We start from the raw sequence: 23,060 nt of genomic DNA on the forward strand, positions 1-23,060 counted from the left end.
CACTTTGTTAATTCATGAATTATGGTACAAACGAAAATTTACAGAACTAGTTTTTTTGGGTTGAATTAGGACCCACTCAATTATAAAATGTTTATACATGTATGTTCATTATTACGTTGATTCTTATTTTACAAATCTGTAACCTGAAATGACCTTATATGTTCTTTTATGGAACTTGCCAATCGAAACTAAACAACAAATTATATTGTTTTTAAAAATAAAGAATAAACATGCTTATCTGTATGATAAATCCAATAACATAATATACATAAGAAACTTACCTTCGAGTCCTGTGGTTTCAAATATGTCAAATTAATAAAATAAAATCTAACTCCAATCATACTACAAGCCTAACATTCAAAAATATACTGTTCAGTTGAAGAAACCTATTTTCCATAAATTGAAAAACCAAATTAAACTTGAACCACTATGAAGAAGGCCAGAGTGCTATCTAACATTGAAACTAATGCACGTATTCTATTTTTTCACCCACCTGAAACTCGTCCACCACCAAATGGTTGCTGACCCACAACTGATCCTGTGCTTTTATCATTAATGTAGAAGTTACCAGCTGACATTTTGAGGAACTCTGTTGCTTGTGCAATAAATTTCCTGGAAAGATAAGCACCTTCTTACAACTTTGTATGCACATACTTTCTAACATAATAAAACATATATTAAAAATAAAGATGACTGCATGGTTTGAAGCAATTTTATCACCATAAAGGATCACTTTTAACTGTATTAGCACAAAACTTCTATGAACTTTGCTCTTGGAAAAGAATAGTTAGAAAATATAACATACATAAATACTGGTTCTGAATTCAAAAGCATTTTTTTATTCCAGGAAAAACATTCCAAATCAGTTGATTTTTTTATTATACTTTATGAACTAATTATGAAGAACACACATAACATACAACAGCATGTAATCTGTATACTTAGTTTTCTCAATTTTATAAAATTGGTGTACTTTGTTTTTTCCTTCCCATCAAAACTGTTTTATGTACTTACTCGTCAGATGCAAAAATAGCTCCTGTCAGACCAAAAGGTGCTGTGTTAGAAACCAGAGTTAAAGTTTCCTCTAGTTGTTTGTCACGATACACATATGCTGTCAATACAGGCCCAAATATTTCTTCTTTCATGAGTCTGTCCTTTGGGTCTTTAGTGACAATTATTGTTGGCTCTATGTAATATCCTTTGCTTTAAAAACAAACATACCATGTTTATCAATAGTGCAGTGTTATGCTCCAACATTTTTAAATTACCTTCAAATTTAACATTTTCAACACTGGCCAAGTTAAACAGCAACTGAATGAAATAATGTGAAATACTGATAACTGCAATTTTACAAATTATTTAGATAAAAATATTTGATCATTAACTTTTCTAAAAGGCTTTATTTAAGCTCCAACAAAACAATATGTATTGTGTGAGAATATTCAACATATCAACCAGAAAGGTAACAGAAAATAACAAAATAAAGAAAACACAAGATTCTGCTCCTACTGATTAGACTTAAAAAAAAAAAACTACAAAGTGTTTCACTAATATTCTGCCTCATTGTTCTTTTCATTGTCCAATGTATTAAGCTTAAAGTTACCTTATACTGGTTCATTTTCAAACTGAAACATCCTGAATCTAACTTTTATTTACTAAATAATAATCAGTAAAAGTTCACAAAATATAAACTTATTTTGATGATGCACTCTAACTTGATCATGCCTCTACTAATTTCAAAAATATAATACTCTTACCTGTTATCACAATTCCCTCCACCAATAACCTCCAAGTTTGATGACATCTTGGCATAGTCAATGTAACCTTTAATTCTATTAAAAGCTTTTTCATCAATGACAGCAGAGAGAAATGTGTCATACTCCAGAGGAGATCCAAGCTTTAGCTGCTTTCTAGTTTCTAACAAGCCTTCTCTTATCTATATAGTGAATCATGGTTAAAAATATATCACAATGGAAAGACAAATCTGGCTGGATTATTTGAGTTTAATATAACAGCAGTCAACTTAAGTAAACTTACAAACATTAAGTCTGTTTAAGAAAAGTTTAGTCTTGTAACATTGATGAACCATTCTGGTCTCTGCTTTCAGTTCTTGTATTGGTCTGATATTTTCTTGGTTGCTTAAGTCTTTTATAGATCACTCATTTGTTTTTGGCAATACTTATCTCATAAAACTCTACTTATGTCAAGGTGACCTTTATCATAGTACTGTATATAACAACCCCATTCACACAATGTTATCACTTTTTGAGACCAGTCTCTAACACTGGTTCTTAGTGGCGAGGAAGGGGAGAACAGTGTAAAAGGAAGCGAGTACAGGAAATACATTTTCAACTTAAGAAAAATGTTAGCTTCTAAAGCATACCTGTTCCCACTGGCACTTATAGGCAGAATCTCACAATGACAAGGTGGAGAGTGCACTATCCATACAGAAAGCATCTACATACATCATGGGCATGCCAAGAGAAGATTGGTAGCCTAGTTGGGGAACCACACTGCATCCAGAACAGGTATGCTCTTCACTCTGAACTTAGTTCCTATATCAAGGGTGAAGCTGTACATGAGTGATCATAACTATAGGCCAGTCCCAACTAGATAACTAAGGTTGCACTGTTTGGGGGTGGAATTAATAATTACTGCAATGCAGTATACATAAACAGCTGGTCAAATCTTAAGCCCAATTAACAAAAGAAAAAAATATGCATTTTATATTGTTAGACTGAACTACTTATTTGAGTAGAGGTTCAAAATATGAAAATAAAAAACGTTTTTAGCATTTAATAGGGAAAATGTGAACACTATGAAATTAGCCTAAATACTAGCGAGTCAAAGGTTTAAGCCCATACTGAAATGAACTGTTAATCGGTAAATATGTGACAAAATTTAGTCACTTAATTTCAAGCATTAGCGCTGTCACCATCTCCCACTGACACCTCCTGGATTATATTTGGTAAAAACATGGCAAAGGCTAAAAGGTTGACAGAGTTTGAACGTGGCAAAATTGTCAAGCTGCAAAAGCAAGGTCTCTCTCAATGTGCTATCGCTGGTGAAATTGGGGGTAGTAAAACTGCTGTTGCAAATTTCTTAAAAGACCCTGAGGGATATAAAACGAGAATTTCAAGTGGTTGGGCCAAGAAAATTTCCCCGGCTTTGAGTAGGAAGATTCAATGGGTTGTCCAGCAAGACACCAGCCGATCGTTGAACCAGATTAAGGCTCTTATGGATGCAAAATGCAGCTCAAGAACAATAAGACGACATTTACGAGAGAAAAGCTTTAAAAACCGTAAATGTCTTCAAAGGCCACACCTCCTTCCACACCACGAAACAGCACTGTTAAACTTTTCTGAGAAGCACCAAACATGGAACGTAGAAAAGTGGAAGAAGGTTTTATTCTCTGATGAGAAAAAATTCACTTGGATGGTCCAGATGGCTTCTAACGTTACTGGCATGACAAGGATATCCCACTAGAGACATTTTCTATATGACACAGTGGAGGAGGTTACATCATGATTCGGGGTGCTTTCTTCTTCCATGGAACAATGGAGCTTCAGGTTATACAGGGGCATCAAACAGCAGCTGGCTAAATTGGTATGTTGGAGAGAGCATCCTTATTAACTGAAGGTCCTCGCTTGTGTAGAAATGACTGGATCTTTCAGCAGGACAATGCTGCAATTCACAAGGCCCGAAGAACAAAGGACTTTTTCATGGCAAATAAAGTGATTCTTTTGGACCATCCAGCGTGTTCGCTCAAACTGAATCCAACTGAAAATGTTTGGGGATGGATGGAAAGGGAAGTCTATAGAAATAGATGTCAATTCCAAACAGTGCATGATCTTCATGAAGCCATCTTCGGCACTTGGAATAACATTCCAGTCAATCTTCTGCAAACGCTTATATCAACCATGCCAAAGCAAATGTTTGCAGTTATTTGCAATGATGGCCGTGCAACTCATTACTGAGACCTCTTGTTGGGCATTTCCTACCATGTTTGGGACTTTTTTTTGGTATGATCTTAAACTTCTAACCAGCTAGTATTTAGGCTAATTTCATAGAGTTCACATTTTCCCTATTAAATGCTAAAAAAAGATTTTATTTTTATTTTCCCTTTCCTTATTTTCATGTTTCAAACCTCAACTCAAATAAGTGGTTGAGTCTAACAGTGCAAAATGCATATTTTTTCTTTATGTTCATTGGCCTTAAGATTTTGGCCAGCAGTGTATATACATACATACTTTTGAGTGAGTCCCAACCTCTAATCATTAAGTGATGCATTTTGAATCACTTATATGATAAAGCAAAAACCATGTAAAGCCAATAAAAGTCCAAAGGTAAAAACCCAGAAATGAAGAACCTGAAACCTTGTGCATAAGAAATGCTGACGGTGATGAGACTTCAGTACTATAGCAATATGCAGATAGGAACCAACTACAAACTTGGACATCTAAAATCCCTGTTAAAAAAAAAAAAATCAACTGAGGTTGAAGAATAAGTAATTTGTGTATCTTTAAAGTATAGCCATTTAAAAAGATGAGAAAGATTGGTAACTGTACAATTATTTCCTATTTGCATATGTCCAACAACAAACAGGAATAAAATCTTGGAACAACTAACACAACACTCTCATTACCCACAGACCAACCAAACTCTAAAAGCCATAAAACAAAGTTCAAATCCACAATGATGTACAGGAGACATAAATCCTACAAGTTGCATAAATAATAGTGGTGAAGATGTGAACTGAAAGACTTTTTAATCCACAGTCAAGGGCCTGCAGTTCTCCTGGATCATCAACACCCCAAACAGGAGGAGAGTATCATGGGATATATATTTCCAAGGACAGTTGAGTAGGGTATAAAAGACTGGAGCAAGAAAAAAAAAAAATCAGTCCAATGCTTGGACAGGCAAGGGAAAAAACCTAGACAGTGAAGTAATAACTATAGGGTTAGTAAAAGTATGTTTTGGAATACCAAGTATTACAAAATAACTGAAATTTCACCATATCATATTCAATACAGAGTGTAAATAAATTTAAAGTTTAAGAGAAACAAAATTCTCTTTAATTCCCAAAATTTCTCACACTATCTTTTAAGGACAGAAATTATCTTAAAATCAAGTAAAAATTTAATAAAGACAAACACTTGAACTTAAAACTTGTATTTTGTAATAATATTATATTTAAAACATTTTTCCATTTCTTTACTTTAGATTCAGCTATTCCAAGTTTTAACCTTAATTAAACATTTAAAAAATTAAATCTCTATTATTTTATTCTTCATAGTTTTTGTGTCTGAAAGCAACTAAAGTCAAATTTATTATAGTTGTTTTCACACAAATTTTGTGTGTGTATATGTGTAAATTAATGATAAACCAAACTGAATGTTAGTCCAATCATGTAATTCTATTATTCAGCAGCAAATTGATCATACTTTATGTTTTACTTTTTTTCTTCAAAACTTTTGGTAGTATTTTTCCATAGGTTTCAGTTGAATGACATATAAACTTTAAAGAAAATAACTGTTATAAGTCCATACAGTAATAAACATGTTATCAGACAAAACAAGCTTCTGCAAACTCAGTTTCAAACACATCTCCATGTGTTACCATTCAAAACATAAAAGGAATTTTTAAATAGATAATAAAATAGTCAAATCTTTAAAAATGTGTTAGAATTACAATCAATTTTTAATTTATAACATTTTTTTTTTAAAACAATGCTTTAACTGAATTTGAATGGTAAGTTTTACCTGATCCCATAATGACTCTGGTACATAGATCCTTGAGCATGCTGAACATTTCTGACCAGCAAACTCGAAAGTTGATCTTATTGTGCCATTCACAACAGACTGGATGTGTGCACTTGGATGAACAAAATGGTAATTCTTTCCTCCACACTCTGATTAAAAAAAAATTAAACAAAACAATATTTATAGAAAATATTTTTTTTTTATAAATTAAAAAAACAACAAAAGACTTCATGATTTGTTATTCTCAGCTGAAATATCTGGACTTTCAAAGATAATTAAAATAACAATAACTAAAACAAAACACTGATTTGTATTCTAATAGAGTTAAATATATTTTTGATTTACAAAAACTATGAGTGTTGAGCTAAAATTAATAAAGCAAAATGAATATTGCTGGTACTAAAAGTATTCAGACAAACAACTGCACATAATTTTTAACATATACGGTTAGTTTCAACATCATTTAGCCCAATCAGTATGTAAATCAAATTTTGCAATATCCTACAGATAGTACTGTTAGATTTAAGACAAAAAAACAGGAAAACTGGTTGGTTTTATGTTATGTAAAGTATGTAATATCTAAAGTATCTCCAAAATTGTATATAAGGTCTTCAATCAGCAACATTAACAGGTTTCATAACTTGCTTTCATATTAATTTTATAATTTGTTAGACAAGCATATTACTTACCACCAACCAAACGAGGAAAGTTATGATAATATTCAAGATTTTCAGCAATTTGTTTCCATAAATGCTGGAATGTTCTGCAATAAGTGATAAAACTCCTTTTACAAATACAAATATAACATATGTGCATATACTATAACTTTATCAGCAGAATGAGAAAATAACTGTATTGCATGGCATCTCATATCTAATAAAACCACTGCACTAGTATAATGATAAACTGAAGTCACAAAATGAGCAAAACATTATGTTCATTAATAAATGTTATGTAAAATAAAAACAAATTTTAATGGGTGAATAAATATTTGCACTAATACCAAGTTAATCCACTTAAAGTTTTACCAATTTTAACAGTTTACAGAGTTGATAAAATTTAGTTTGTGCTTTAAAATATCTTTATCTATCCTAGAATGAAGAACTGTCATTAAATTAATTATCTAATGGTTATATTCTAATTACACCAATAAAGCTTTTTGTGTTGAAATGTTATTTGAAAAAAACACTTTAAAACAATAATAATCACTTAAAGACAATTTTACTCTTGTGAAAAATGCAACTGGAAATCTACAAATACATCCAACTTCATAATATACATTTCTTAGCATTTCTATTTTATTACTTTTTTGATAGATTAATATAGTCACACTACCTGAATTTCACTTTAATAATGGTAATTCTTTATAAACACAAAAGCAAAGAATGAAAACAAGGAATATATTTACACATCTGATGGCTAGTTTACACGTTTTTACAGAGAATGAATATTACTTTTGTGGAAACTTGAGTTATTGAATTCTTATTCTTTTTCTTATACACAACTTGTAGGATAATGCTTAATATGGCAAATGGGTTGGATTCAGAAACAATTATTTATTCATGAAATACATGATAAGCTAAAAATGTTCTACAAAACTTCTGAGTTAAAATTAGGTGCATGAGAGTGATTACAAAGATTCAGAAACAAAGCACTACAAGATAATAGTAACAGCAGTTGTAACATGAAAATCTGCAAAATCAAAATGAAAGTTTAAAATACTCTAATCAAAACAAATTAAAAAAAAAATTTAGCTTTCAAAATTACAACTGAGTCTTTCTAAAAACAATTACAAATGTTTTTGCTCTGATAATTTTAAACTTAAGCAGTTTTAAATTAACATAATAATAGAAAAGCACCATTCAGAGTTTCCTGTAATATAAAATTAAGCTATTTCTCTTGGTACAGTCAAGTAACTTGAATCTTTTATTGCTACCTCTTATTATTTTAGCATTGCATCAAAAAATTTTATCCTGAGTAAAGGATATTACAAGATAGGTAAAATGAATAAATGTCACCCATTGTTAGAAATCCTGCACCAATCAGCAACATTCACACTAGATCTCCATGTCGTTTTTGCTATCTTACATGGTCATTTTTTTTATTTTTATAATCCTCTACTGTGGGAAGGCAAATGAGATAATTTCTTTGCATTACATGTTACTACAAACACAGAGGTTTCATATTCATTACCTTACTTCTACTATAAAATTAAACTATAAACTCTGCATTGAATAGAAGGTAGGAATGAAGGAAGCAGTGATGTGTCCACTACTCCCAGAGAAGAAAAAGTTGTAGCCTGGAAATATAAACCTCACACAATGGCTCTATGTTATACTGTACCTAACCATGTGGCAAAAGCCAAGGATACTGCAAACTCAGACAAACACAAACATCCAAAATTTATGAAGAGCAATTTATCATAGATCATGCCATGCTGTGGTTAATTTATCACAGATTGTGCCATGCTGTGGTTAATTTATCACAGATTGTGCCATGCTGTGGTTAATTTATCATAGATTGTGCCATGCTGTGTTTAATTTATTATAGGTTATGCCATACTGTGGATAATTTATCATAGCAGTATACTTCCCAATGCAGGACCCACAATAATACATCAGAATATTTAAAGACTCAGTGTCATGAGGCAGTTTTAATAACTGAATGTACACAATTATCCAAAAATTTAAAAACAATAACCAGAGATGTGGACCACTACCCATATTGTAACATTGGAAGATGCTTTGGGGACAAATCAAGTTTGAATTTGGTTTTTCTTTCCTCCACATTGCAACAGAGAAGAAATAAACATTAACATGTTAAAAGGGGAAAATTATTATTCTGCAAGACTTTTCAACGCAAAACCAATGTACTTAGAAATGGTTTAGAAATTAATTTTTAATTCAGTTTACGTAGAAACATATTACTACATCATAAGTGGAAAAATTACTTCTGTTAATAAATGATACATAAAATAAATTAATAGGATTAATGCTTCATACTTTGAAAAAAGGGGAGAAACATACAAAATTATGTACTTCATGAGTAATCATACATGATGTTATCAAGTTATTCTGGAAAGCCAATTCTCATCACATGGAAATGATGTTAAATAGTAATTCTGATCCTGTATGAGATGGTACAAGCAAATTGAAAATTACTATGAAACTACCCAGTCCTCAAGCAAACTAGTAAAGTGGTACAGTGCACAATGTTTCCCTATGAATTTATTACCTGTATAGGTAAAGATCTAAATCTGAAGAAAAAATGCAGAACAGTAAACACAAGTGGTTAACCTTCTAAGAATAAGGAACTGTGCTTTGGATGAGCAGAAATAGTCAAATACACTCTTCAAGAAAGACGAAGTTAAAGGAAGACGGAAAAGATGCATTTTATCTGATAAGGAAAAGTAAAGAAACTTTAGTCTATTATATTTCTCAATCTTATCATAAAACTTGCATTAGAAAGAGATTAAAACATCTAAAAAAATAAGCAAATAACTCCTGTGTTGCAGGTACAAGATATAGCAAAATAAATGCTTGCACTGCTGGTACAGCTTACACAAACAATTAGAATCTGAACACTTTTTCCTTACTGATAAGCAAGGTATCACAAAAGCAGCTCTCCTCCTCTCCAAAATCAAATTACTTTTTGAGAAATATCCTCTCTAAATGAAGAGAAAAGGATATTATGAAAAACAAAACAAAAATACTTCTTGGGTGATGTAACAGTCCAAGTAAAAAGTAATGACAAACATACAGCTAGACTGTTCCAGTACTGCTTATAAATTCTACTTAACAGCAAGTCATTTTCAGTGTTGAATGTGAACTACTTTACTACATGTATTGTATCATTAGTTGTTACTATTTTAGTGTTAATAGGTCTCTTTCTGAAGAACTGTATTACTTCTTCAATGGTGCCATTAGTGGTTACTGTTTTGATAAAAGTAATAAAAGTTATCTGATAAAGCTTGATCAATTTAAAAGCAATGGTTATGAAAAGAAGCTAAACATTTATTTTTTGTCAGTTTGTTACAGAATATTGGTTTTAATAACTTGTGTAAATTTTCTTGTTTTGCTCTATATACTTAAATTTACTTTTGATCAGAAATTATTTCATTTACTGATTAGCATGAGCTTTTATTAAGAAGTGTGGCAAATACAGACAGTTTGATTTCATATTCTTGAAACAGATTAACTATAGAATGTTATCTGATTTTTGGAATTAATTGTGTTAATTGAAATCTATTGTACTCACAAACTTTTCTCATAAATTCCCCACACACTAGTCTAAAATGAAGCACACTATAAATGACTCATGCTACCCAAGTATGTGATTATACACAAATGTATTACTGGTCAACAAATGTACATGTTCTTCTTTACATATTGTCTTTCTGTTAATCACTGTTAAGTTTAAGGAATTACAGCCTCAACATTTGGGGGTTCAATTCTCTGTCATGGAACAGCATGCAGATAATAATACATTGTATAGGTATGCACTTACGAAAATGAACAACTTCTGAAAATTCACATTTATATCATTGTTCATCAGCTAATTAAAGTTTCAGTTATGCATTGTTAGACATCTGCACTTTCACTTAGAGGTACTTTATCTGTAAACACCAAATTGTTTAAATTTACTCTTGAATTAATATGTGGAAAGCATGTTTAAGGGCATTATACAACTGAGTTCTTCCAGTATTTGGCTATATAATAAACCATTTACATTCCACTGTAAATGCTTAGAATTATTGAATTTATCCACTAATATGATGTTATCAACTGCATTATTCGGAAAAACCAATGTTTTTAAAAAAAACATTTCAATATTTCCAAAGTCCTTATAAACATATGTGGCAATAGTTTTATAAGTGTACTGAACTAATCAAAAGCATTTAAGTACAAGCCAGCAAATTTTTTGTTTGTTTATATACCTTAAATTCATACTTTCCATTGTTACTTTCTATCATTGTATCTAAAAAAGTTAGTTCATATTCTTACTGGTGTTCTACTTACAGCTAAGCAATTACTGAAATTTGCTAACTGATTAATCACCAGGTTCATTAATAGATTACATTCAACTAAGTGATCATTTTCACAAAATGGCTAAAAATCAACTCATAATGCTAAAAATTAGGTTTACATGCTCATGGGAGAGATAAGAGATTGTCCATTGTATAGCTTTGCACCTAACAGCAAATTAATATAATAGTAATATTTTGATCACTTGGACAGTTGGAATAATTTGAAGTCCTAATTTTGATCAGTTGGTTATTTTTCCAAGTCTGCTGACACTAATCATTTCAGTTGAAAATTCTGAGTTAGCCAAAAATAACAGTAATGAAAAGTCATAATGATAATTTAGTTACTAAATAGTTGGAATAATTGAAAACAGTAATAACTGGAAATATTAATTTCTAAGAAGTTGAATATTTTCATGAAATTAATACATTTAGTTGTAATTTCAATAAAACAACTACTTTATATGACAATAACTGATATAATTAATGATGATATGTAATACATTACATTGATTACTTACTCAGTTCTAGTTCTACTGTGAGTTTTATAATATTATGTTAAGATGCTTTAAATCTTATCAACATCAAAAATAACAAAAATACATTACTACCTTCAAATAATACACGGGCTTGGTATGCAACCAGTTTTTCACATTAGGAAGGAAACAAGTTGGCAAGTGATGGTGTACACCCTGATCCTATCATTAAAAAGGCTTTCAGATCTTGGTGGAGAGCTAAATAAGAGGTTAAGTATATAGCTATCACTAATTTGAACTGACAGACTAAATGGATTGTTTGGTTGGTTGTTAGCATTTATTGGTACAAAGCTACTGGGCTATCTGTGCCGAAAAACTAGTGAAAAGGTAAAATTATTAAAATACGTAAAAAGGAATCATGCTAAAACAAAACAGTGCAATTTTCAAATTAAAATCTTAAATAGAGTTAAAAAGACCAGTGGTCTTTAAAAATTTAAAAACATAACTGAGGTGGACAGTGTCACCATTGTCAATGACATTGTTCAACGTCAAGGATGAATCCATTGTAGAAATATGTTTAAAATGGTGCCGTCGTTCTTGACTGTAACCACAGCATGACAGTAAAATGTAAGCTATTGTAACTTCAGTGTCACACAGACCATACAAGTCACAAGTTTTGAGAATGATTTTAAATATCATAAAGTTTCAATTTCTTTCTTGTTCTTTCTTCTGTTTCTTTTTCATTGCATGATAACTCAAAATCCAAAACTATTGTGTCAACCAACTTGACTGAAGTGACATTTTTTCAAATGGAGTATCCAGTTTTATAACTATGAATAACTAGTAGTAATTTTAAAAAACTATGATTATATCCTGAACAATGTTACCATTACCCATTGAAGTTAGCTTTCTTGCAAAAATTGGGTGTTCCTTTAAAATGTTTAAGAATAGGGTAAAAAGAGGAATTATCAGCCAATAATAGATATTACAGTTGGAACCTTTTTGTATTTAGAACTTAGTTATAAGTACAGCCTTTCTATGTCTATTGAAACACTGCATTAAAAAACAATAAGCAAATTAGTAAATAAAACTTTTAAAAAAGTAAGTAAATATATGGATTGCTAATAACAATCCTTCAAAAAAAATGTAAATAAGATAGTAAGGATGAAGCAAGTACAATCCCCACAATCTTGTTTGTATTGTTCTTGAAGGATGGACATTACCCATCTATCTATATATAACAACAATAGGAGATTAATTTAAAGAGATTAAATAGGAGATGAATTGGAAAGCCAAGAGAATGTGTCCAGATTCAAAATGGTCTTTCAATCTGGGAGGTTCTTTTACAGCAGATAATGGAAAGGATAATCAGAAAACCCTATTTTTAAAAACCACCAAGCACAAGCCAGAGAAGTGGGCAGAAACACTGCTCTGGTGCTGGCTTTATCCATAATAGTACATGAAATAGGTACAGTCTGGATTAGACAAGAAATGTAATACAGACAGACATAAATATATATGTATATATATACACACACACACACACACCACAAGGAAACCTTATGTTGTTTTGCATAACACTCAAGTGGGCAAGTGCAAGGCTAGGTCAGATGGTATGAGTGCTTTTCAATACCGGGTTTGGTGAGGGTTGTCGATGAAGTTACATTTTATAATCTTTCTCGGACAAGTCTCCGATTTATTATGTTACATGTCATATATTACTATTCTAAATAACTGGAAATTTTAATTTTAATTTAAAAAGTTAATTAAATGTTAACATGTATCAAATTTATATTTGCCAACAAGACTGATACACACAATTTTCTTTTTTTTTAACACAAATATATTTTAATATACAAATAAAAAAATACAATTTAGTTCATAATAACAATTATTACTAACAGTTATTACAACTAATGACTAATAAAAACAGTTTTACATACGTATAGACAATACTGAATCTTATATCCAGTTTAGAACTGAATATTATATCCATGGTCCAGGTCCATGACAAACAACTTAATTTTGAATTGATATTGTCACACCATGCTTAAGCTAATGCTGTCTTTTCTTGGTTCGCCTCACACTACCAACTTCTTACCAAAAGAGATATTTAATACCCTCATAGAAATATTAATGTCCGAAGTTAATTCACTGAAGTTGAGCAGTTTGTAATATTTGAAATCTATAAATGTTCCTGGTCAAATTCTGTAGTTTTCTAATTAATAAGCATTAGCACAATTATAGCTTCCAAGGCTTATGACATAGTGCTTGTAGCTAATCAATAATACTCTAGTGTTTCATGGCATGTAGATTTATAAACTTTTCAGATTTCCTTGAAAGTTCACTTGGCAACAATACTAGTCACTAGTATTACATACAAACCTAGTACCTTGTTGATTCTTATGCTCGAGAATCTTCTACAAATTTAGAAAAGAGGTGGGACTTGTGCAAAATACATCCAACAATATACATCACATGCATAAGAAAACAACAGTAAAACCCTTCTAAGCAGCCACCCCTCAGATTCAGTCACCCCTTGAAAGTGATCATTCAATCAGTCTTTTTTTTTTTTTTACATAATCCCTAATTATGTACAGTGGAACCCCTCTAATCAGGCCAGTTTGTCTCAGTCCTGAAGGTGAAACAAACATAGGTATTAAAATAAATGTATAACAGTAAATCTCTTACAGTAAGTATACCCTGGGAAGAAATGTTAGCCATGGTAAAGGTAAGAAATAAGGAGTAGGAAGAAAAGATAGCAAAATGACAGAAAGGCAATAGTAGCAATGGGGGCATGCATGAGATTGACCAAAACTTCAACAAGATTTCAGTCAGGCAAAAGAACAAAGCAAGGTTGATAGATAAGCATGAAAAAGTGGAACAGGATAAAAAGGACAATGTAAGAAAAACATATCTTGGTAGTAAGAAAGAAAAAAAAACATGGACATGGCCAAGTAAGAAATTATGAAATCAAGAATCTTTTGATTAACAGGCTTGTCAGATATGTAGAAATCTGTGGCAGAAAGACAACAGATCAACCACTGATGGTAATAGACAAATACAGTGGATGAATGGGAAGAATGTCACAGTAGCAGAACATCTGGTCCAAAAAGAGACAGACTATGCAAATTCCATGTATGAATGTTGAGGGAAGATAACCTTTAGTGGACAAGGTTGGATGGGTGATTTAGTGTTTTATGGCACTAAGCAGCTAGGTAAAAATTTTAAATTAAATTTAGTAAAATTCATAAAAGGAAATTAGGGTAAAACAAAACAAAGTTTTAAAAAAAAATATAAATAGTATAATCAAAATGTTTACATTTAGTCTACAATGTTAAGATAAAAACTACAGTATGCAAGTTGTAAAGGACTTTCTGTGGCATAATTGTAATTATCATAACTCACCAGGAAGACTAACAGGTAAGTACAAACACCACCACCAGTCACCTGAAGTCGGCCTTTCCAGTCCTGGTTCTGAGTTATTTGACATTATAACCATTTTCAAAAAAGAAAGTAATAAAAGTTTCAAAAGACTTATAGCAAATTTTAATAACTCTCCAGGATGACTAATGGGTAGTTCAAGCAGCAGCATCAGTCACCTCAAGTTGGCCTTTACAGTAATGGTTTCTAGTTATTTAACATTACGGCCATTTTCTAAATTCAAATCAAACTAGATGTACTTTGATTCTTAAAAGGGAATCACATTAAAAAGGGTCTAATGTATAAATTAAAAAACTTAAATGGCATTAAAAGATTATTGGCCTTTAAAAAACTAAAAATATTACCAAGATGGACAGTGTTGCCACCACCAATAATACTGTTTAACATTATGGACAAACCTTGGGACAAAACATGTTTAAAATGGTGCTATAGTTGAGAGTTATAACGATGCCAAGAAAGTAAAATGCGGCTTATTGTGACCTGAGTATTACACAGACAACGCACTGGAGCATCAGTTCCAGATAAAAAAAATGATGAATTAAAAAACTATGACCAATGCATAGTCTAGTTAGAACAGCTTCCTCTTTCCAATCCTTAAGAAAGCAAAACAGCCAAAGCGTGATACAGGGTTGTTTTTTTTGAAAAACTTGTTTTCGTGTTGCTCACTCCAAGTCGACTGCTGACTGGCACAGAGTGGATACTTGAACACAGGACCATCGTCCATGTATGGAACAAGCACACCAGTGATAGTGCCAGAGCAGATAGATTTAGCAGCAGTGTTGGTGAGCTCATTCCTGCAAATACCAATGTGACATAGTGTCCAGAAAAACTGGAGAGAAGCAGATGCTAAAGATAATTAGGCCAGTCGGTTTTAAATATCGGTGAGAACAGGGTGTAAACGAATGTGAAGTAATTCCATGGCCAGTAAAGAACTAAGCAAGTCAGTATAAATAGTGCAGTTTGAGTACTGCTTAACTTCTGTGTGATCCAGGGCAAGACAAATGGAGTACAATTCAGCATTGAACACAGAAGCTGTAGAGGAGATCCTGTGCACAACCATCAAACCACAACAAACCATGGCAGAGCCCACACAGTCACCTGATTTTGAACCATCTGTATAAATAAGAATAGAAGGATGGTTCAAAAGATGTTCAGCAAAGAGCAGACAGTATTTCCAATCAGGTGTGTTTGCTTTTCTCAGATGATTTAAAAATAGGTCACATTTGGGGACTGTAAGAAGCCATGGTGGGATGGGCTGACCATTAGATACAGCAATGTTATCAAGGACAAACCCAATTCATCCAACTTACGAAGTCTGGATACAAAGGACAAAAGAAGCAATGGCAGATCATCTATTCTGAAAGAGTATGCTCCACTGAGGAAGGAAAAAAAAACCCTAGGTGGGATGCTAATGTAAAGAACAAAGGTTTGTAGCATATAGTAGAAGGTGCAAAGAAGGTTCATGAGACTACATATAAGTTCTGAACTTGGGAAGTGCAGAAAGCCCCAGTGCAGAGACAGAGTCGTTGATGATGAATGGGGTACAGCATTTTTATGGCTGAGGGTCTGGCACAGCCAGACCTGTCACTCATAGTCAAGGTTTGATTGAATAAGAGCACAATATAGCTTAAGCATAGAATATCAATTTGCTCCTAAAGTGGTGGAAGAGAGAACACAGAGGATGCTCAGTGCTCTTGTACATTTGACCTGTAGCTGATTGATGTATGGTATAAATGTCAGCTTACGGTCAAAGATAAACCCCAAGAACTTTCTCTGAAGGACCACAGGTAGCACAACTTCACAGATATGGAGTTCAAGATCAGGATGAACAAAAGTGCATGCAAACGGGTTTAGAGAGAAAGAAGTTAAAGCCATTCACTGTGGTCCACTTCAGTAAATGATTGAGGTCAGTGTGTAGCTGCTGCTCAATATACCTCATGTTTGACGTCTGACATGAGATGTGAAAGTTGTCGACATAGAGCCTATTTGCAACAGTAAAAGGGAGTTGTTCAGTGATGGCATTAATTTTTATACTGAAAAATGTGACACTCAAAACACAGCCTTGGGGGACTCCAAGTTCATGTAGAAAAGAACAGGAAAGTGTCAAAACAACACGAACTTGGAATCTCCTGTCCATTAAAAATTTTTTAATAAAAATGGGCAAATGGCTACGTAACCCATATGTATGGAGGTCTTGCAAAATGACATAACTCCATGTTGTATTATAAGCCATCTCAACATCAAAGAATACTGATACAAGATATTGTAATTTGAGAAAGGCTTCTCGGATTAATGTTTCAAGTCAAATCAAGTGGTTCATGGTGGAGCACTGTTGTCAGAACCCACACTGGGTGGACGAGAGGAGGTTGTTTGATTTGAAGAACGAAACCAGATGAGCATTAACCATCCACTAAAAGGTCTTACAGAAACAGCTCTTCAAAGCAACTGGAAGGTAATTTGAAGGAATCTTGGGATCCATCCCATGCTTAGAGAAAGGTGAGAACAATAGCCTAGTGCCAGGCATCAGGAAAACCATTTTCCTGCCAGATCTGGTAAAAGCAATCAGAAAAATAGCAAGAAAAGCAGGGGATAGATGGTGCAGCATTTCATAGTGTACATCATCAGGTTCAACTGATGTACTGCCAGACTGATGGAGGGTCAGTTTGAGTTCCACAAGTGTAAAGGGATGATTACAGTCATAGAGACAATCAGCTTAAAAGAAAAGAGGTGATTGCTCTGGCCAAGTATTGATGGCTAAGAAGGTGGAAGATGAAGCACAATTGATAGATACCTGGCAAAAGTTTTCACCTAGAGTATTGGCAATGCTCCAGGTATCATATAATTCCTGGCCATCAAAGAGCAAGATCGAGAAGTGGACAGAATTATATTGCCCATTTACCTTTCGAATCTTTCCCATATGGTTTTGGAATTGGTGGTAGAAGATATGCTGGCTGTGAATTTAATCCAACATTCCTTCTTGCTTTGATGTCTATGCCACCAAACGTGCACAAGCCTTCGGGAAAGAGATGTGGTTCAAGACTGTCGGATATCTACGGAAAGTATCCCATGCCCATTTTTGACCCTTACATGCCATGTGGCAGGCAGGATTCCACCATAGACAATGATATTGTGGAAAACGTGCTGAGGTTTCAGGGATACATTGAGCAGTTGCTTGTATAATACAGTCAGTTACTGCTGCCACACAGTCGTCTATTGATGGCTTACAGACGTTGGTAAGATCAAGTTCTGCAAGAGCAGTGAAATAGGGCCAGTTTGCTTGACCCATCTTCCACCAGGGCACGTGAGTCAGGTAACATTGACCACAACCAGTCTCTCTCAGAATGATAGAAAAATAATTACTACCACATGGATTACTGTCAACCCTCCATGAAAAATGGGAGAATAATGAAGGTTGGCAAATTGAGAGATCATTAGCAGTAAAGGACTGACTAGGTGCATGAAAATAAGTAGAAAAACCAGTATTGAAAAGAGAAAAGTTGTGATCAGAGAGCTGTGATCTACACAGTGAACTCTCCTATCAATATCAGCACTTTCCCAGATGGGATGATGTTCATTAAAGTCCCGCAGGATTAAAAAGGGAGACAGCAACTGTTCAATGAGAACGTCAAGATCCAATTGATCAGATAGAACAAACAGTGATGGTATGACCCAAGGAAACATGGATGGTTACGGCCTCCAAGGGTGTGTCGAGTGGGCACATGCTGAACAACCAACAGTGCCACCCCTCCATGCACTCATCCATCACACAGACTGTCATTTCTATACAAAGAAAAACCATTGAAAGGTGACTGTATTGGCAGGGTTCAGAAATGCTTCCTGTAAGGAAAGACATACAGGATGGAAGGAAAAAAATCAGTGTTTTGATGTCATCCAGATTAGAAATAAACCTCGACAGTTCCATTATATCAGGGTAGCCATTTTTATTGACGTGTAGGCAAATTGTGTGGAGAACCTTTCCATTTACAACCATGTCTTTTTTCCTCACTGTCCTCATTCGAGGGAGATCTATCAACCTTCGAGAATCCTGCCTTGGGTCAATTGGGCAGATTGTTGCTGTTGGAAGGGGATTCTAATGAGTGAGGACATGAACGAATGATTGTTTTGCATTTTGGATTGGGAGAAGATGTGTCTAAAGAAATGCCTGTACTTGGTATCAAAGGAAGTGGATCTTGAGATTTGTTGGAGTGTGTGTAAGGGTCAGAGATGGGTGTTGAAGTTGATTCATCAACTTCTTAACCATAGAGGTCAAAAGACTTTTCATTTGTTTTGAGAATGATTCTTTTGGAGGCACAGAGAGATCTGTTTGCATTCCCACTGTAGTTGTGGAATGAAGTGCAGCAGCATATGTCCAAGATGAAGTGATAAACAGCAATTTTCAAGCCTCAGGATAAGTGATGTTATGAATCGTTTTCAAATGCTGCACCTCTTTTTATTCCAACCATTTAGGGCAAGAACAAAAGTAGGATGGATGAGAGACATTGCAACTGATGCAATGAGGGTCCATTTCACACTCAAAGGCATCATGGTGTTGCCAACACAATGAGCACACATCAAGGAGCCACCACATATCTTTGAGTGACCAAACCACTGACACTGGAAACATCTGAGGGGGTTTGAAATGTATGAGGATATTGGTTGGCACCATAATTCCATCTTTGTGAAAGATATACAGCTCACTGCAGAAACTCCTTTGGTGGAGAAACCAGCGAGAATCTCCATCTCTGGGATATTCTTCAAATCTCTCTCAACAATAACTCCTTATGATGAATTCAAAGTAGCATGAGGCATAACCTCAATAGGTGTATCCCCAATTGCCTTTGAATGCCAGTGGAGTTCACTGAATTGAGATGTGGATGTTTCCACCAATATGTCACTAGATCGAAGCTTCTTTACTGACTTTCGAGAGCCAGCAAGTCCCTCTAGTCCCTTCTGAATGAAACATGGAGACATTTGTCCTAAAAGTTTGTCTGAAATAGAGAATGTAGGACAAGAAAATGATATACAACAGGTGTTACAGATGTTGAAGATTGCTGCTCAGAATCTTCAAGATGTGGTTGTTTACCTATGGACTGTTTTTTCACTGTTTGATTGAAGTTTGTAATTGAAGGATCCATAATAAAAAAAAGGAAAATTTCAGTGCCTACTGACCCCACCCACAATGGAGCCCTACATAGGGACTCACTACAATGTCAAACAAGGACACTGCACCAATGCAAGGATTTCGTGAGCACTATACCCAAACACCAGCATCAGATACAATGTCCATAACATCTGCTGAGAACATCCAACACTGATACTTGGTTGATCCTAGCCCAAGTGGACCAGCCAAATGACCCAAGGGGAGCCACTCCAAGGCCACCCATCTACAGGAATTCAGGGCCAAAGTGGTGTGTTAGAGTTGGACCCCTCAACCACTAGGATACTCTTCTTCCCTTTACAGATTGCTATGCACGGTAAACACATAGGTGGATGTTTGGATCCCAGAGGAGATAAACTGAAAGAACAGATCCTTCCCTGGGAGGTCCCCTCACCATGTACAGGAATCCACACTGAAAGGCAGTGGATAAGGAAGAAAGGAAGTACAAGTGAGAAAGAGAGGGGTCTGATTAATAAGTGTATCAAGACCAAAGAGCTCAGAGAACCACCAACACAATGTGAATATAGTAGGTGAAAGCCAATATTATGCCAATAAATATAAGAGGGGCTGATGTTGGAGAAAAGTAAGATATGGGAAGACAGAAAGAAGAATAGATAGGACAGAGAAAAATAAAAATAATATATGCTGAGAAGTGCATAAGAAAGTGTCCAACACATCAACCATAGCAAATCAAAGATTGAAAGATCATTGATATGATTTGGAGTTAGGAAACAAGGAAATGGGAAGAAAGGCAATGAGAGAAGGAGCGAGGAAAGAGACCAAAGTGGGAAAACAAAAAACAAACATCAGTAGAAATTGAGACCAACAGCAAAAGGATAGAAAGGTACACACAAAATCATGTGTGAGATAGTTAATGGCAACAAAAGAGATAAATGAGACTTCTGGTAAATGTAAGTCAAGAATAGGAGGATGATCAGAAATCTAAAATAGAAAGGTGAATAGGAGTCTAATCTAGATAAGAAATATAGAGAAAAAAAAATGTCAAGAAAGCAGACAAAAACCTGGAAAGAGAATGCTGGCAGAAGCCATATATTATTAAGCCATGCCATAAAGGTCAAACAGGGAAGGGAGTGAAGGTCCATGAGAGCTATTAGAAGCATGAAGAAATGTCACATTTCAAAAATGAAAGGAGAAAGAATACAAAGAGACAGGCAGAAAATGAAGAAAAATTCAAAAACTGAGAAACAGAAAAATAAGTTAAGGATTCTGATCCCTTATCTGGTCAGAAAAAAAATTAATGGAAAAGGAAGGAGGACGAGGTATTAATGACACAGTGTAAACCCTAATAAACCCAAGAATTGTGGGAAGCAAGAAACAAAAGTTAAAAAGAACATGGGCAAAAAAGAAGAACATATTAGTATAACCCAGTAAGAGATGGAAAGTTAAAGGTCATTTAATCAACAACAGAGTACTACCAGAACAGAGTGGGTGAAGAACATATTCTAACAAGTCATTCCTGATAAAGAAAAAAGAAATTTGGCCAATGAAGTGGGATTACGAGGCCCAAGAAGCATTTGCTAATCCACAACACATTGAACAATGGTTAGCAAAACCTTAACAGTTAACTAATCTCCAAAAGCCACAGCAATAAAAAAGGAGAAAGGCTAAGTATGAACATCTCACACCCAGGACTAAGCAGAAAACAGTATCATTGAAAAAGTCATGATAAAATACTAAAACTTTAAAAACAAAAGTTAAATGAAATGAATATGAAAGATTCATTAATGAAGCAAACTGAACATACACAAAAAAATTAAACATGTCTGGTAACTATGGTGCTGTAAAGAACAATGAAGATACACGTGCAAATGCATAGGATTATTTAGTGTGCAAAGAGCAAGGAGATCTGTCACCCTCCTACTGCAGTGGCATGAGTCCATGGAAGTTAGGTGGTGGTTTTCACAAGGCTAGTAGCATACAAGTCTCTTTAGCATGTCATGCTAAGGAGCTGAGAAAGAGTTAAACTTTGGAGGTGAGTATTCACTTTAGAACACCACATCCAATTACAAATATTTGAATGTGTGCAATATGGAATTATATTAAACCATTACACAAAATTAAAACTCAACAAATATTATTTATATATTTAAAAATGAACATAGGTGGCACATGAATCTTTTGCTTGGGTATATTATTCTGTGACATGTACTGTATAATATTTTTGAAATAGTGAAACCAATATCTCTAAAGGATATAGTATTTGGGAAAGCTGTTTTTTTTTTTATCCATGACAGATGTTCAAAAGGCATCAATTCTCTAATGGTCAACTTGGGTTACTGACAAGAAGAGTTAGGAAAACATATGAAACAGTTACTTTGTTTGCTTAAATCTTAAACAATCTAATCTTGACTGTGATAAAAACAAGTATGATGCAACAAAATAATACTAATTTTATGTGTGAAGAACAATAGGTCATGCAACTTGGAGATGTCTAAAAAATAAGTTTCAACAAGTCAATCACTGATACTGTAGGCTACACATAACTATGACATCCACATAAGTGATCAAAATATCTCCTTTCATATTATGATTGTATGATAAAAACTTCTACTCAAGATGCAGAGATGGAATGTGGATGAAGCTAAAAATAGGTGCACCAATAAATTTTAAAATGTACAAAGTGCAAACAGTGAAATTTACAATAATAGAATTTTCAATCTCACCTGTACATTTACAAAACTTCAAATGCTTTACAAAATGTGGAAGTTTGAAAATGAAAAAAAAACAATAAATTTATGAGGTAGTAAATACAATGACAAATTCATGTATACTTGGTTTCACAAATTGCTTTAATTACAAGTTAAACAGAAAGTTAAAAAAGTACATATATTATAAAGTGTTAAAATTAAATTATGTTCATGAGGTTGAGAAATTCTCATTCATGATGAGGTTTGACTTATTTACAAGTTATAAATGGCAAAAGTTAAGAGATAGGTTGAGAAAAAGTATAAATTACTAAGCAAAACCAAGTTACATAACTTAATATTATAGCAGAGTTATTGTACAATATCCTTAACATTATAGCAAAGTTCAGTACAATATCATTAATACTATAGCAGAGTTACAGAACAAAATCATTAACATTACAGCAGAGTTACCGAACAATATCATTCATTACAGCAAAGTTACAGAACAATATCATTAACATTACAGTAGAGTTACAGGACAACATTCCT

General features: G+C 33.6%; 1 protein-coding gene across 1 annotated transcript in view; it reads right to left on the minus strand.

Moving 5' to 3' along the window:
- Nucleotides 1-23,060, minus strand: part of LOC143223076 (delta-1-pyrroline-5-carboxylate dehydrogenase, mitochondrial-like) — a 69,069-nt gene that overhangs the window by 1,410 nt on the left and 44,599 nt on the right. Inside the window, exons 9-13 of the mRNA XM_076450501.1 lie at nucleotides 6,452-6,525; nucleotides 5,763-5,911; nucleotides 1,758-1,936; nucleotides 1,015-1,203; nucleotides 494-612 (exon numbers count right to left, since the gene is read on the minus strand). Coding sequence (XP_076306616.1) covers nucleotides 494-612; nucleotides 1,015-1,203; nucleotides 1,758-1,936; nucleotides 5,763-5,911; nucleotides 6,452-6,525 — 710 coding nt within the window. The remainder of the gene's footprint in view (nucleotides 1-493; nucleotides 613-1,014; nucleotides 1,204-1,757; nucleotides 1,937-5,762; nucleotides 5,912-6,451; nucleotides 6,526-23,060) is intronic.

Source organism: Tachypleus tridentatus, chromosome 8 (genome assembly GCF_004210375.1).
Source record: "Tachypleus tridentatus isolate NWPU-2018 chromosome 8, ASM421037v1, whole genome shotgun sequence".
Lineage (NCBI taxonomy): Eukaryota > Metazoa > Arthropoda > Merostomata > Xiphosura > Limulidae > Tachypleus > Tachypleus tridentatus.